Here is a 16,061-nt window from a genome sequence, read left to right on the forward strand (position 1 = left end):
GGAACTGTGCACGGTGCTCCGAGTGTGGGTCTGACCGAGGGGGATAGGGAGATGGGAACTGTGCACGGTGCTCAGAGTGTGGGTCTGACCCAGGGATAGAGAGACGGGAACTGTGCACGGTGCTCAGTGTGGGTCTGACCCAGGGGGATAGGGAGACGGGAACTGTGCACGGTGCTCCGAGTGTGGGTCTGACCCAGGGATAGGGAGACGGGAACTGTGCACGGTGCTCCGAGTGTGGGTCTGACCCAGGGATAGGGAGACGGGAACTGTGCACGGTGCTCCGAGTGTGGGTCAGACCGAGGGGGATAGGGAGACGGGAACCGTGCACGGTGCTCCGAGTGTGGGTCTGACCCAGGGATAGGGAGACGGGAACTGTGCACGGTGCTCCGAGTGTGGGTCAGACCCAGGGGGATAGGGAGACGGGAACCGTGCACGGTGCTCCGAGTGTGGGTCTGACCCAGGGATAGGGAGACGGGAACTGTGCACGGTGCTCCGAGTGTGGGTCTGACCCAGGGGGATAGGGAGACGGGAATTGTGCACGGTGCTCCGAGTGTGGGTCTGACCCAGGGGGATAGGGAGACGGGAACTGTGCACGGTGCTCCGAGTGTGGGTCTGACCCAGGGGGATAGGGAGACGGGAATTGTGCACGGTGCTCCGAGTGTGGGTCTGACCCAGGGGGATATGGAGACAGGAACTGTGCACGGTGCTCCGAGTGTGGGTCAGACCCAGGGGGATAGGGAGACGGGAACCGTGCACGGTGCTCCGAGTGTGGGTCTGACCCAGGGATAGGGAGACGGGAACTGTGCACGGTGCTCCGAGTGTGGGTCTGACCCAGGGGGATAGGGAGACGGGAATTGTGCACGGTGCTCCGAGTGTGGGTCTGACCCCGGGGGATAGGGAGAGGGGACCATGTATCTTGGCGCGTTCAGGGCCGAATGGCCTTCTGCTGTTCCTGTCACACTCCGGTTTGGTGACGAGGTGACCCACCTGTGCGTTGGAGGGTGGAGCAGCTGGCTCTCCTCCCTTGAGGTAGCGCCCGCACCGTCCCTGGGCTGGTTTCCCCCACCACCTCCCCCACACGTTGGGGGCGAGCTGGCGTGTGGACTGTCCCTTTAAGTGGGCTGGCAGTGGACTTCCGCGTCTCCCTCCGGAAACACCCGAGCGTCGGCGGAGATGGCCGAACGCTGACGTCAACACGCCGAGCGCCCACCGGAAGCAGCCCAGGCACTCGGACCGGAAACGGCCTTGAGGGAAGCTGGAAGACAGACAAAACTTGCCGTTAAGGAAAAGAACAATTTACGTCGCCTTTTTTAGTTTTAAAAATAAGTTAGCAGGGCAACAGGCCTCGCGATCTGCAAGGAAAAACGCCAGGGAGGAATCTCTGTTATAAAGAGCGGGTGCCGGAAGTTACCGAAGGCGTCCGGAGATTGCCGAGGGTGACGTCACAGACGCTTCGGGGGAAAAAACGAACCCGCGTCTTACGCCGTGACGTCAGACGCACCCCGGAGAGAGCCGAAGCGGGTGCCCGGCGACGTCACTGTCCGTCCGGAAAGCGCCGAGGGGTCGGCGGTGACGTCGGACGCCCCGCCGTCCAGTGCCGAGCCTGCGCGGCGGTGACATCGCCGCCCGCCGGAGAGAGCCGAAGCGGGTGCCCGGCGACGTCACTGTCCGTCCGGAAAACGCCGAGGGGTCGGCGGTGACGTCGGACGCCCCGCCGTCCAGTGCCGAGCCTGCGCGGCGGTGACGTCGCCGCCCGCCGGAGATTGCCGAAGCCGCCGGGCCCGGCCCCGCCCCCGCCCCGTCCACACGCTGATGGCTCGGGAAGGGGGAGTGGAAAGAGAAGGCAAGATGGCGGATCTGGAAGACGTGACTCTAGACGGCAAGGAGTTGCAGAAGCTGCGGGTCACCGACCTGAAGGCGGCCCTGGAGGAGCGGGGCCTGGCCAAGAGCGGCTCCAAGAACGCGCTGATCAAGCGGCTGAAGGGGGTGAGCCTCTCCTTCCCTGCCTTTGCGCGCCCGGGCTGCCTTTTCGCTTTAATAACGGCCGCTTGTTTGTGTCGGCGCCGCCGCCGCCGCCGCCGAGGCGGGATGGCCGGTGGGGGGAGGGGGGGGATGGGAAAGGCCGGCACCGCGCCTGCGCCCCCCTCCCTCCGGCCGGCGCCCTGACGGCCCCGCGCCTGCGCCCCCTCCCTGCGGCCGGCGCCCCGACGGCCCCGCGCCTGCGCCCCCTCGCTCCGGCCGGCGCCCTGACGGCACGGCCACTGCGCACTCACCCTCCGGCCGGCGCCCTGACGGCCCCGCGCCTGCGCCCCCTCCCTCCGGCCGGCGCCCCGACGGCACGGCCACTGCGCACTCACCCTCCGGCCGGCGCCCTGACGGCCCCGCGCCTGCGCACTCACCCTCCGGCCGGCGCCCCTGACTGCTCGGCACCTGCCCGCGCGAACCCCCGCGCGCTGGCTTTTGCCGACCGGCCGCGCGTCTGCGCAGTGTCTCGTCTCCCGGCGGCTGACGGGTCTGCGCTTGCGCAGTCTGGCTCCCACCGGCACCGAACCTGCGCACTCTGCGAGCTCCCACTTTTAAGGTTTCGGGGGGGGGGGGGGGGGGTAGGGGGCGGAAAGAAGGGGCTGCGCCTGCGCAGTGATGTCCCCATTCATTGGGCCTTGGACTTGAGGCGGGGGAGAGGCGTGGCCAGTTTGGAGAGGGTGTCTGCCATTGGCCAATACTTACTGACCAATCAGGAGAGGGTATCCCCTTGGCCATCTCTGACTGACCAATCAGGAGAGGGTGTCCCCTTGGTCTTCTCTGACTGACCAATCAGGAGAGGGTGTCCCCTTGGCCATCTCTGACTGACCAATCAGGAGAGGGTGTCCCCTTGACCATCTCTGACTGACCGATCAGGAGAGGGTATCCCCTTGACCATCTCTGACTGACCGATCAGGAGAGGGTATCCCCTTGGCCATCTCTGACTGACCAATCAGGAGTGGGTGTCCCCTTGACCATCTCTGACTGACCGATCAGGAGAGGGTATCCCCTTGGCCATCTCTGACTGACCAATCAGGAGAGGGTGTCCCCTTGACCATCTCTGACTGACCGATCAGGAGAGGGTGTCCCCTTGGCCATCTCTGACTGACCGATCAGGAGAGGGTGTCCCCTTGGCCATCTCTGACTGACCAATCAGGAGAGGGTGTCCCCTTGGCCATCTCTGACTGACTGATCAGGAGTGGGTATCCCCTTGACCATCTCTGACTGACCAATCAGGAGTGGGTGTCCCCTTGGTCTTCTCTGACTGACCGATCAGGAGTGGGTGTCCCCTTGGCCATCTCTGACTGACCAATCAGGAGAGGGTATCCCCTTGGCCATCTCTGACTGACCGATCAGGAGTGAGTATCCCCTTGACCATCTCTGACTGACCGATCAGGAGAGGGTGACCCCTTGGTCTTCTCTGACCAAACATGTCTCCTTGGTTGTCACTGGTCATTTCAGTGTGTTCCCAGGCCTTTCACGTGGTGCTTTATCAGATGCTGGAAAAGCGCAGCAGGTCCGGCAGCATCCAAGGAGCAGGTGAATCGACGTTTCGGGCACGAGCGAAGAAGGGCCGTCGATTCTCCTGCTCCTTGGATGCTGCCTGACCTGCTGCGCTTTTCCAGCAACACATTTTCAGCTCTGATCTCCAGCATCTGCAGTCCTCACTTTCTCCTCGTGCTTTATCAGATACCTTCTTCAAATCCCTGCAGGCCGTACCCTCCATTGGAACAGACTTCCTGACAGATGAATCCAAGCACGGTTAACACTAGCTGGCCTTAATCATGAGATTGCCGATGGTAAAAAGCAGAGGGGAATTATTGTCAGGGTGATACAGGCAGGTCCTGTGGTAGATATGGTCCGACTCCGAGCAGCGTCCAGTCGTGTGTTCTGGCAGGGTGGACCGGGGAGAGGTGTTAGTGCGGAGTTCTGAGAGTGCTCAGCGTAATCCGTGTGCGAAGGTGGCAGCAGAGATTGGGGGAGGTGACCAGCGGGGTATTTGTGATCGTTGTCTCCTGAAATAAGGGACCAAACAGGTTGTACCGTCCACCTCGGCCTACCTATCCCTCCCTCACCCTGCTGTCCCTCTCCCCACCCCCCAGCCCTGAAGAAGGGTCACACCTGAAACCACCTGCTGCTGCCTGGCTTGCTGTGTTCTTCCAGCCTCCTGCTTGTCCACCTTTAAATAAACTGGGGTTGGAAAGCCCCGAGAATTCTGGAGAACTCAGCAAGTTCAGTGGCATCTGTTCAGCAGAGAGAGAGAGAGAGAGAATTCCAAAACTGAAGCAGAGTCAGAGAGCTGGACGGCGTGGAAACAGACCCTTCACCCCCAACTCGTCCAAATCTACTCCCGTTTGCCGGTGTTTGGCCGATATCCCTCTGAGGAGAAAGTGAGGGCTGCAGAGTCAGCGTGGAAGAGTGCGGTGCTGGAAAAGCGCAGCAGGTCAGGCAGCATCCGAGGAGCAGGAGAGTCGACGTTTCGGGCAAGAGCCCTTCCTCAGGTGAAGAGGGACCGCTCGCAGGATGTGAGGTAGGTTACGTTTCAGGGACGCAGGCAACATGCAAGACAGCATCTGGTCTCCCGCCCCACACAAGGACTGCCCTTTCTGCCGATGATTTGGATGTGAACAGAGGAGGGACCGTTCCTAAGTTTGAAGATGACAGCAGAATTGTCGGTGTCGTAGAAGGCGAGGAAGGTAGCCTCAGATTACAAGACAGAGCTGGTGCAATCGCAACAATCCTCAGCCAGAAGTGCCGAGTGGATGATCCACCTCGGGCTCCTTCAGCATCACCGACACCAGCCTTCATCCGATTCGATTCACTCCATGGAGACGCAGGATACTGTAAAGGCTATGGGCCCTGCCAACATTCCAGCAATAGGACCGAAGACATGTGCTCCAGAACTTGCTGCTCCCCCCTAGCCAAGCTGGTCCAGTCCAGTTCCAACACTGGCATCTACCCGACAATGTGGAACACTGCCCAGGTATGTCCTGTACAGAGAAAGGACGACAAATCTAACCCAGCCGATTATCGGCCCTTCAGTCTACACCCAATCATCAGGAAGGGGTCAGTAACAGTACCATCGAGCAGCTCCTGCTCAGCACTAACCTACTCCGTAACACCCAGTGTGGGATTCCCCCAGGGTCACTCAGCTCCTGACCTCATTCCAGCCTTGGGTCAAACATGGACAGAGGAGGGGAGAGGGACAGCTCCCTGACATCAAGGAGCCCTGGCTAAACTGGAATCAATGGGTATCAGGGGGGGGGCAACCTCTCCGCTGGTTCACCCCTGGCACATAGGAAGGTGGTTGTGATTGTCAGTCATCTCAGCTGCAGGACATCTCTACAGGATAGTGTCCTAGGCCCAACCATCTCCAGCTGCTGCTTCATCACTGACCTGCCCTCCCATCACCAGGTCAGGAGTGGGGATGTTCAGTGCTGATTGTACAGTGTCCAGCACCATTTACCACTCCTCAGATACTGAAACAAGCTGTGTCACAGTATCCAGGCTTGGGCAGACAAGTGGCAAGTACCATTTGTCCCACACAAATGCCAGACAATGACCATCACCAATAAGAGACACTCTAACCACTGCCCTTTGACATTCAGCGGTATTCCCATCACTGAATCCCCCACTGTCAACACCCTTGGGGTTATCATTGAGCAGAAACTCAACTGGACTCACCACATAAACACAGTGGCTCCAAGACTCGGGATACTGTGGTGAGTAACTCCCCTCCTGACTCCCCAGAGTCTATCCACCATCTCCAAGGCCCAAGTCAGGAGTGTCAGGGAATCCTCCCCACTTGCCCTGGATGGGGGCAGCTCCAACAACACTCAAGAAGCTCGACACCATCCAGGGACAAAGCAACCTGTTTGATTGGCATCACATCGATAACCATCCACTCCCTCCCCCACCGATGCTCAGTAGCAGCACGGTGGCACAGTGGTTAGCTCTGCTGCCTCACAGCACCAGAGACCCGGGTTCAATCCCCACCTCAGGCAACTCTCTGTGTGGAGTTTGCACATTCTCCCTGTGTGGGTTTCCTCCTACAATCCAAAAATGTGCAGGTTAGGTGAATTGGCCGTGCTAAACTGCCCGTAGTGTTGGGTGAAGGGGTCAATGTAGGGGACTGGGTCTGGGTGATTTGTGCTTTGGTGGGTCGGTGTGGATTTGTTGGGCCGAAGGGCCTATTCCCACACATCTACAATCTAAAGCAGCAGTGTCTACTATCTACAAGATACACTGTAGAAACTCCCCGAAGATCCTTAGACAGCACCTTCCAAACCCACGCCCACATCCATCTAGAAGGACAAGGGCTGCAGGTACTTGGAAACACCATCCCCTGCAAATTCCCCTCCAAGCCACTCCCCATCCTGACTTGGAAATGTACTGCCGTTCCTTCACAGATGTTGGGTCAAAATCCCGGAAATCCCTCCCTCCCTGGCAGCTCACCACACCCTTCTCAAGGGGCAACTAGGGATGGGCTATCAATGGTGGCCAGCCAGCCTTATCCATGTCCCACAAAGGAATTTTAAAAAGTACAACAGGATCTGGCCCAGATGGGCCAATGGGCTGAGAAGGGGCAGATGGAGTTTAATTCAGATCAATGTGAGGGGCTGCATTTTGGGAAAGTAAACCTTAGCAGGACTTATCCACTTAATGGGAAGGTCCGAGGGAGTGTTACTGAACAAAGAGACCTTGGAGTGTAGGTTCATAGCACCTTGAAAGTGGAGTCACAGGTCGATAGGATAGTGAAGGCAGCGTTTGGTCTGGTCTCCTTTATTGGTCAGAGTATTGAGTACAGGGAGTTGGGAGGGTCATGTTGGGGCTGGACAGGACATTGGTTAGGGCACTGTTGGAATATTGTGTGTAATTCTGGTCTCCTTCCTATCGGAAAGATGTTGTGAAACTTGAAAGGGTTGAGAAAAGCTTTACAAGGATGTTGTCAGGATTGGAGGGTGTGAGCTACAGGGAGAGGCTGGATAGAGTCACACAGCGCAGAACCACATCCCAAACGAAACCAGTGCCACTTGACTGCTCCTGGCTCATCCCCCTCCCAACCTTGCCAAAGTGAGGAGTGCAGATGCTGGAGATCCGAGTCGGGAGTGTGGTGCTGGAAAAGCGCAGCGTCCGAACGGCAGGAAGATCACCGTTTCAAGCAAGAGCCCTTCGTCAGGAATATGGGCCAAGTGCTGGCCAACGGGACGAGGTGAATTGAGGAGGCCTGGTCTGGGCAGGCAGGAGATGGGCCGAAGGGTCTGTTTCCATGCTGTGTAACTCTGGGGGAGGCTCTTGACCAGACCCTGAGCTGGACCGAGCAGATTGGTTCCTGAGGGGAGGTGAGGCAGGCTTGGCCCGGTTAGGAGGTTCCAAGGGGGTGATCTTGTTTGAAACATAGAAGGTCCTGAGTGGATTTGACCGGGTGGATGTTGAAAAGGAGGTTTCCTCCCGAGGGAGAACTTCAAACTGGTTTGGGGGCTGGGGGGGGGGAGTGGGGGGGTGGGGGGGGGAGTGGGCGTCCATGTCTTAAAAACCAGCCCCTGTTTAAGACAGGAGGTGGAAACACTTTCGTCTGGAGGGGCAGGGGGGGGAGGTTGAGAGTCTTTCGGGTCCCTTGCTTGGAGGGAGGTGGGATGGGGAATCTCTAAGTGTCTCCGAGGTGGGAGGTGGATTCTCGGTTGGTCCTGGAGGGGATAGGAGGCTGTTGGGGAGTCAGACTAGCAGGTTTGGAAGGGGTGGGGTAGGCCAGGTTCGAGGGGCCGAGAGGCCTACTCCAGGTTCTTGTGGGCGTTGGACGTGGAAGGTGGAGGGGTGTTGGCGTTGTGCGTCCAGACTGGTGGGCAAGGCAGGGGCTGAGGGTGTTCTGGGATCGTGCTCATCACCTCCAGGTGGATTTGGGCCGCGCTCTTCCTGCCATGGGTCTGTCGCGCCTGTGTTCAAACAGTCAGGGTGTCAGCTCCGCAGAACGCTGAGGTGCAGAGGGGCAGTGCAGGGTGAAGGGGGGGAGGGAGGAGGGAGGCTGGCCTTTCTCTTCAAATATAAAACCCACTCGCTCTGTCCGTCTGCAGTGACCTTTTCCCCCAGAGTGTCTCACTGGGGAGGTGAGGACATTACGGTCTTCTCGCTGCACTGTTAATCCAGAGACCCAGCTCATGTTGTGGGGAGCGTGGGTTCCAATCCCTCCCAGAGTCCCAGGAGGACCCCGTGAACCTGCCTGTCCATTTCCAGTGTTCCACCCAGCTCATTCTCAGGCACTGCAGCTGGCCAACCCCATACTCGTTCACTCCTGTCAGCTTTGTACCATGAGACTCCCCTCCCGTACAGGAAGCACCAGTGACAGTAACGGATATCCTCTGCTTGTTGGAAAGGACGGACAGGCCCTTCACTGTGAGGGAGGGGGGATGGAAAGGAACCAGCTCACACTGAAGGGCCATAGGGCAGTGGAGAGACCACATCGCAGTGCACTGTTTACAGCACTGCCCCCGGGGGGGGGTGGGACGTGTTGGACACACTTCACAGACAGTTAGTGAGTAGGCATCAATACACTCCAACCAGCACAAAATTCTCAAATGGGGTGGCACCGTGGCTCAGTGGTTAGCCCCACTGCCTCTCAGCGTCAGGGCCCCAGGTTTGATACCACCCTCCTGGCGACTGTCTGTCTGTCTGTGTGGGAGTTGGCACGTTCTCCCCGTGTCTACGTGGGTTTCCTCCGGGTGCTCCGGTTTCCTCCCACAGTCCAGGGATGTGCAGGTTAGGGTGGATTGACCGTGCTAAATTACCCATAGTGCCCAGGGATGTGCAGGTTAGGGTGGATTGACCGTGCTAAATTACCCATAGTGCCCCAGGGATGTGCAGGTTAGGGTGGATTGGCCATGCTAAATTACCCATAGTGCCCAGGGATGTGGGTGTTATGGTGGATTGGCCGTGCTAAATTACCCATAGTGCCCCAGGGATGTGGTGGTTATGGTGGGATTGGCCATGCTAAATTACCCATAGTGCCCAGGGATGTGCAGGTTAGGGTGGGATTGGCCATGCTCAATTACCCATAGTGCCCAGGGATGTGCAGGTTAGGGTGGGATTGGCCATGCTAAATTACCCATAGTGCCCAGGGATGTACAGGTTAGGGTGGATTGGCCATGCTAAATTACCCATCGTGCCCAGGGATGTGCAGGTCAGCCATTGGAACCGCAGGGTTACAGGGATAGGGTTCGGGGGTGGGTGCTATTTGGAGGGGCAGTTTATGTAATTACCCAGAAGGCTTTGAAGTGTCCACCAGATGGCATGTAGGCCAGACCAGGGAAGGATGGCAGTTTCCTTCCCTCAAGGACATTTGTGACCCAGATGGGATTTCCCAAAAATTGAGAATGGATCATTCGACTTTTAACTCCCAGGGCGTTAGTGAATTCAAGTTCGACCATTGACCATGGTGGGATTTGAACCCAGTTCCCCAGGACATTCGCTGGGCCTGTGGATTAACAGCTTGGCGAAAACACCATCAGGCCGTCACCTAACCCGTGATGTACGCTGGATGGGCCGAATGGCCTGCTCCCACACCGTCTGGATACTGGGATTCTCTGCCCAAGGGAAAACTGGATCCTCCAGCCCGCTCTTCTCCAAAGGCTGGTGGTCTCAGGGATCTGTACGCGGAGCTGTGACTGTTCCTCCCTCCCCCCCCCGCCACCCCATCCCCACCCCTCGGCCTAGTCTGTGTCCAAGCCTCCTTGTGATCGGAGTGTCTTTCTCACTCTGACAGGCGCTGATGCTGGAGCAGTTGCAGAAACACTCCACCTCACACTCGGGATTCCAGCCAAACTCCCAGGTAATGGCCGTGGGACGAGGGGAGGTGTTGGGGGATGGGGCACGGAGGGGAGGGAGGGAGCAGGGGGAGAGAGGGACATGACAGAGGGAAGAGGGGATACTGGGGGAGAGGCGACACAGGATAATGTGTGAGTGTGTGTGTGGTCTCTCTGTCTCTGTGTGTGTGTGTATACATGTCTGAATGTGTGAGAGTGTGTGTGGTCTCTCTGTCTGTGTGTGTGTGTGTGTGTGTGTACATGTCTGAATGTGTGAGAGTGTGTGTGGTCTCTCTGTCTCTGTGTGTGTGTGTGTCTCTGTGTGTGTGTGTACATGTCTGAATGTGTGAGAGTGTGTGTGGTCTCTCTGTCTGTGTGTGTGTGTGTGTGTACATGTCTGAATGTGTGAGAGTGTGTGTGGTCTCTCTGTCTCTCTGCGTGTGTGTGTGTGTGTGTGTGTGTGTGTGTGTGTACATGTCTGAATGTGTGAGAGTGTGTGTGGTCTCTCTGTCTCTGTGTGTGTGTGTGTGTGTGTGTGTGTGTACATGTCTGAATGTGTGAGAGTGTGTGTGGTCTCTCTGTCTCTGTGTGTGTGTGTGTGTGTGTACATGTCTGAATGTGTGAGTGTGTGTGTGGTCTCTCTGTCTCTGCGTGTGTGTGTGTGTGTGTGTGTATACATGTCTGAATGTGTGAGAGTGTGTGTGGTCTCTCTGTCTCTGTGTGTGTGTGTGTCTCTGTGTGTGTGTGTACATGTCTGAATGTGTGAGAGTGTGTGTGGTCTCTCTGTCTGTGTGTGTGTGTGTGTGTGTGTACATGTCTGAATGTGTGAGAGTGTGTGTGGTCTCTGTGTGTGTGTGTGTGTGTGTATACATGTCTGAATGTGTGAGAGTGTGTGTGGTCTCTGTGTGTGTGTGTGTGTGTATACATGTCTGAATGTGTGAGAGTGTGTGTGGTCTCTCTGTCTGTGTGTGTGTGTGTGTACATGTCTGAATGTGTGAGTGTGTGTGTGGTCTCTGTGTGTGTGTGTGTGTGTGTACATGTCTGAATGTGTGAGAGTGTGTGTGGTCTCTCTGTCTGTGTGTGTGTGTGTGTACATGTCTGAATGTGTGAGAGTGTGTGTGGTCTCTGTGTGTGTGTGTGTGTGTGTACATGTCTGAATGTGTGAGAGTGTGTTTGGTCTCTCTGTCTGTGTGTGTGTGTGTGTCTCTGTGTGTGTGTGTGTGTACATGTCTGAATGTGTGAGAGTGTGTTTGGTCTCTCTGTCTGTGTGTGTGTGTGTGTCTCTGTGTGTGTGTGTACATGTCTGAATGTGTGAGAGTGTGTGTGGTCTCTCTGTCTGTGTGTGTGTGTGTGTACATGTCTGAATGTGTGAGTGTGTGTGTGGTCTCTCTGTCTGTGTGTGTGTGTGTGTACATGTCTGAATGTGTGAGAGTGTGTTTGGTCTCTCTGTCTGTGTGTGTGTGTGTCTCTGTGTGTGTGTGTGTGTGTGTACATGTCTGAATGTGTGAGAGTGTGTGTGGTCTCTCTGTCTCTGTGTATGTGTGTGTGTGTGTGTGTGTACGTACATGTCTGAATGTGTGAGAGTGTGTGGTCTCTCTGTCTCTCTGCGTGTGTGTGTACATGTCTGAATGTGTGAGAGTGTGTGTGGTCTCTCTGCCTGTGTGTGTGTGTGTGTGTGTGTGTGTGTGTACGTACATGTCTGAATGTGTGAGTGTGTGTGTGTGTACATGTCTGAATGTGTGAGAGTGTGTGTGGTCTCTCTGTCTCTCTGCGTGTGTGTGTGTGTGTGTGTACATGTCTGAATGTGTGAGAGTGTGTGTGGTCTGTGTGTGTGTGCGTGTGTGTGTACATGTCTGAATGTGTGAGTGTGTGTGTGGTCTCTCTGTCTCCGTGTGTGTGTATACATGTCTGAATGTGTGAGAGTGTGTGTGGTCTCTCTGTCTCTCTGCGTGTGTGTGTGTGTGTGTGTGTGTACATGTCTGAATGTGTGAGAGTGTGTGTGGTCTCTCTGTCTGTGTGTGTGTGTGTGTACATGTCTGAATGTGTGAGAGTGTGTGTGGTCTCTCTGTCTGTGTGTGTGTGTGTGTACATGTCTGAATGTGTGAGTGTGTGTGTGGTCTCTCTGTCTGTGTGTGTGTGTGTGTGTGTACATGTCTGAATGTGTGAGAGTGTGTGTGGTCTGTGTGTGTGTGTGTGTGTGTGTGTGTGTGTGTGTGTGTGTGTGTACATGTCTGAATGTGTGAGAGTGTGTGTGGTCTCTCTGTCTCTGTGTGTGTGTGTGTGTGTACATGTCTGAATGTGTGAGAGTGTGTGTGGTCTCTCTGTCTCTGTGTGTGTGTGTGTGTACGTACATGTCTGAATGTGTGAGAATGTGTGGTCTCTCTGTCTCTCTGCGTGTGTGTGTACATGTCTGAATGTGTGAGAGTGTGTGTGGTCTCTCTGTCTGTGTGTGTGTGAGTGTGTGTGTGTGTACACATGTCTGATTGTGTGAGAGTGTGTGTGGTCTCTCTGTCTCTCTGCGTGTGTGTGTGTGTACATGTCTGAATGTGTGAGTGTGTGTGTGGTCTCTCTGTCTCTGTGTGTGTGTGTGTCTGCGTGTGTGTGTGTACATGTCTGAATGTGTGAGAGTGTGTGTGGTCTCTCTGTCTCTCTGCGTGTGTGTGTGTGTGTGTGTGTGTACATGTCTGAATGTGTGAGAGTGTGTGTGGTCTCTCTGTCTCTCTGCGTGTGTGTGTGTACGTGTCTGAATGTGTGAGAGTGTGTGTGGTCTGTGTGTGTGTACATGTCTGAATGTGTGAGTGTGTGTGTGGTCTCTCTGTCTGTGTGTGTGTGTGTGTGTGTACATGTCTGAATGTGTGAGAGTGTGTGTGGTCTGTGTGTGTGTGTGTGTGTGTGTGTGTACATGTCTGAATGTGTGAGAGTGTGTGTGGTCTGTGTGTGTGTGTGTGTGTACATGTCTGAATGTGTGAGAGTGTGTGTGGTCTCTCTGTCTGCGTGTGTGTGTGTGTGTGTGTACATGTCTGAGTGTGTGTGGTCTCTCTGTCTCTGCGTGTGTGTGTGTGTGTACATGTCTGAATGTGTGAGAGTGTGTGTGGTCTCTCTGTGTGTGTGTGTGTGTGTGTGTGTGTGTGTGTGTACGTACATGTCTGAATGTGTGAGTGTGTGTGTGGTCTCTCTGTCTGTGTGTGTGTGTGTGTGTACGTACATGTCTGAATGTGTGAGTGTGTGTGTGGTATCTCTGTCTGTGTGTGTGTGTGTGTGTGTGTACGTACATGTCTGAATGTGTGAGTGTGTGTGTGGTATCTCTGTCTCTGTGTGTGTGTGTGTGTGTGTGTGTGTGTGTGTGTACATGTCTGAATGTGTGAGAGTGTGTGTGGTATCTCTGTCTCTGTGTGTGTGTGTGTGTGTGTGTACATGTCTGAATGTGTGAGAGTGTGTGTGGTCTCTGTGTGTGTGTGTGTCTGTGTGTGTGTGTGTGTACATGTCTGAATGTGTGAGAGTGTGTGTGGTCTCTCTGTGTGTGTGTGTGTGTGTGTGTACATGTCTGAATGTGTGAGAGTGTGTGTGGTCTCTCTGTCTGTGTGTGTGTGTGTGTGTGTGTACATGTCTGAATGTGTGAGAGTGTGTGTGGTCTCTCTGTCTGTGTGTGTGTGTGTGTGTACATGTCTGAATGTGTGAGTGTGTGTGTGGTCTCTCTGTCTGTGTGTGTGTGTGTGTACATGTCTGAATGTGTGAGTGTGTGTGTGGTCTCTGTGTGTGTGTGTGTGTGTACATGTCTGAATGTGTGAGAGTGTGTTTGGTCTCTCTGTCTGTGTGTGTGTGTGTCTCTGTGTGTGTGTGTGTGTACATGTCTGAATGTGTGAGAGTGTGTGTGGTCTCTCTGTCTCTGTGTATGTGTGTGTGTGTGTACGTACATGTCTGAATGTGTGAGAGTGTGTGGTCTCTCTGTCTCTCTGCGTGTGTGTGTACATGTCTGAATGTGTGAGAGTGTGTGTGGTCTCTCTGTCTGTGTGTGTGTGTGTGTACATGTCTGAATGTGTGAGAGTGTGTGTGGTCTCTCTGTCTCTCTGCGTGTGTGTGTGTGTGTGTGTACATGTCTGAATGTGTGAGAGTGTGTGTGGTCTGTGTGTGTGTGTGTGTGCGTGTGTGCGTGTGTGTGTACATGTCTGAATGTGTGAGTGTGTGTGTGGTCTCTCTGTCTCCGTGTGTGTGTGTACATGTCTGAATGTGTGAGAGTGTGTTTGGTCTCTCTGTCTGTGTGTCTGTGTGTGTGTACATGTCTGAATGTGAGAGAGTGTGTGTGGTCTCTCTGTCTGTGTGTGTGTGTGTACATGTCTGAATGTGTGAGAGTGTGTGTGGTCTCTCTGTCTGTGTGTGTGTGTGTGTGTGTGCGTGTGTGTGTGTGTGTGTACATGTCTGAATGTGTGAGAGTGTGTTTGGTCTCTGTGTGTGTGTGTGTGTCTGTGTGTCTGTGTGTGTGTACATGTCTGAATGTGTGAGAGTGTGTGTGGTCTCTCTGTCTCTGTGTGTGTGTGTGTGTCTGTGTGTACATGTCTGAATGTGTGAGAGTGTGTGTGATCTGTGTGTGTGTGTGTACATGTCTGAATGTGTGAGAGTGTGTGTGGTCTCTTTGTGTGTGTGTGTGTGTGTGTCTGCATGTGTGTGTGTACATGTCTGAATGTGTGAGAGTGTTTGTGGTCTCTCTGTCTCTCTGCATGTGTGTGTGTGTGTACATGTCTGAATGTGTGAGTGTGTGTGTGGTCTCTCTGTCTGTGTGTGTGTGTGTGTGTACATGTCTGAATGTGTGTGTGTGTGTGTGTACATGTCTGAATGTGTGAGTGTGTGTGTGGTCTCTCTGTCTGTGTGTGTGTGTGTGTGTGTGTGTGTACATGTCTGAATGTGTGAGTGTGTGTGTGGTCTCTGTGTGTGTGTGTGTGTGTACATGTCTGAATGTGTGAGAGTGTGTTTGGTCTCTCTGTCTGTGTGTGTGTGTGTCTCTGTGTGTGTGTGTGTGTACATGTCTGAATGTGTGAGAGTGTGTGTGGTCTCTCTGTCTCTGTGTATGTGTGTGTGTGTGTACGTACATGTCTGAATGTGTGAGAGTGTGTGGTCTCTCTGTCTCTCTGCGTGTGTGTGTACATGTCTGAATGTGTGAGAGTGTGTGTGGTCTCTCTGTCTGTGTGTGTGTGTGTGTACATGTCTGAATGTGTGAGAGTGTGTGTGGTCTCTCTGTCTGTCTGTGTGTGTGTACGTACATGTCTGAATGTGTGAGTGTGTGTGTGTGTACATGTCTGAATGTGTGAGAGTGTGTGTGGTCTCTCTGTCTCTCTGCGTGTGTGTGTGTGTGTGTGTACATGTCTGAATGTGTGAGAGTGTGTGTGGTCTGTGTGTGTGTGTGTGTGCGTGTGTGCGTGTGTGTGTACATGTCTGAATGTGTGAGTGTGTGTGTGGTCTCTCTGTCTCCGTGTGTGTGTGTACATGTCTGAATGTGTGAGAGTGTGTTTGGTCTCTCTGTCTGTGTGTCTGTGTGTGTGTACATGTCTGAATGTGAGAGAGTGTGTGTGGTCTCTCTGTCTGTGTGTGTGTGTGTACATGTCTGAATGTGTGAGAGTGTGTGTGGTCTCTCTGTCTGTGTGTGTGTGTGTGTGTGTGTGTGTGTGTACATGTCTGAATGTGTGAGAGTGTGTTTGGTCTCTCTGTGTGTGTGTGTGTCTGTGTGTCTGTGTGTGTGTACATGTCTGAATGTGTGAGAGTGTGTGTGGTCTCTCTGTCTCTGTGTGTGTGTGTGTGTGTCTGTGTGTACATGTCTGAATGTGTGTGTGTGTGTGTGTCTGCATGTGTGTGTGTGTACATGTCTGAATGTGTGAGAGTGTTTGTGGTCTCTCTGTCTCTCTGCATGTGTGTGTGTGTGTACATGTCTGAATGTGTGAGTGTGTGTGTGGTCTCTCTGTCTGTGTGTGTGTGTGTACATGTCTGAATGTGTGAGTGTGTGTGTGGTCTCTCTGTCTGTGTGTGTGTGTGTGTGTGTGTGTGTACATGTCTGAATGTGTGAGAGTGTGTGTGGTCTCTGTGTGTGTGTGTGTGTACATGTCTGAATGTGTGAGAGTGTTTGTGGTCTCTCTGTCTCTCTGCATGTGTGTGTGTGTGTACATGTCTGAATGTGTGAGTGTGTGTGTGGTCTCTCTGTCTGTGTGTGTGTCTGCGTGTGTGTGTGTACATGTCTGAATGTGTGAGTGTGTGTGT

At 54.4% G+C, this 16,061-nt stretch overlaps 1 protein-coding gene across 1 annotated transcript in view; it reads left to right on the top strand.

Moving 5' to 3' along the window:
- Positions 1-1,653: 1,653 nt before the first annotated feature.
- LOC140460833 (uncharacterized) overlaps positions 1,654-16,061 on the top strand; it is a 41,034-nt gene continuing 26,626 nt past the window's right edge. Inside the window, exons 1-2 of the mRNA XM_072555489.1 lie at positions 1,654-1,986; positions 9,779-9,844. Coding sequence (XP_072411590.1) covers positions 1,813-1,986; positions 9,779-9,844 — 240 coding nt within the window. The 5' untranslated portion in view covers positions 1,654-1,812. The remainder of the gene's footprint in view (positions 1,987-9,778; positions 9,845-16,061) is intronic.

Source organism: Chiloscyllium punctatum, chromosome 36 (assembly GCF_047496795.1).
Source record: "Chiloscyllium punctatum isolate Juve2018m chromosome 36, sChiPun1.3, whole genome shotgun sequence".
Classification (NCBI taxonomy): Eukaryota; Metazoa; Chordata; class Chondrichthyes; order Orectolobiformes; family Hemiscylliidae; genus Chiloscyllium; species Chiloscyllium punctatum.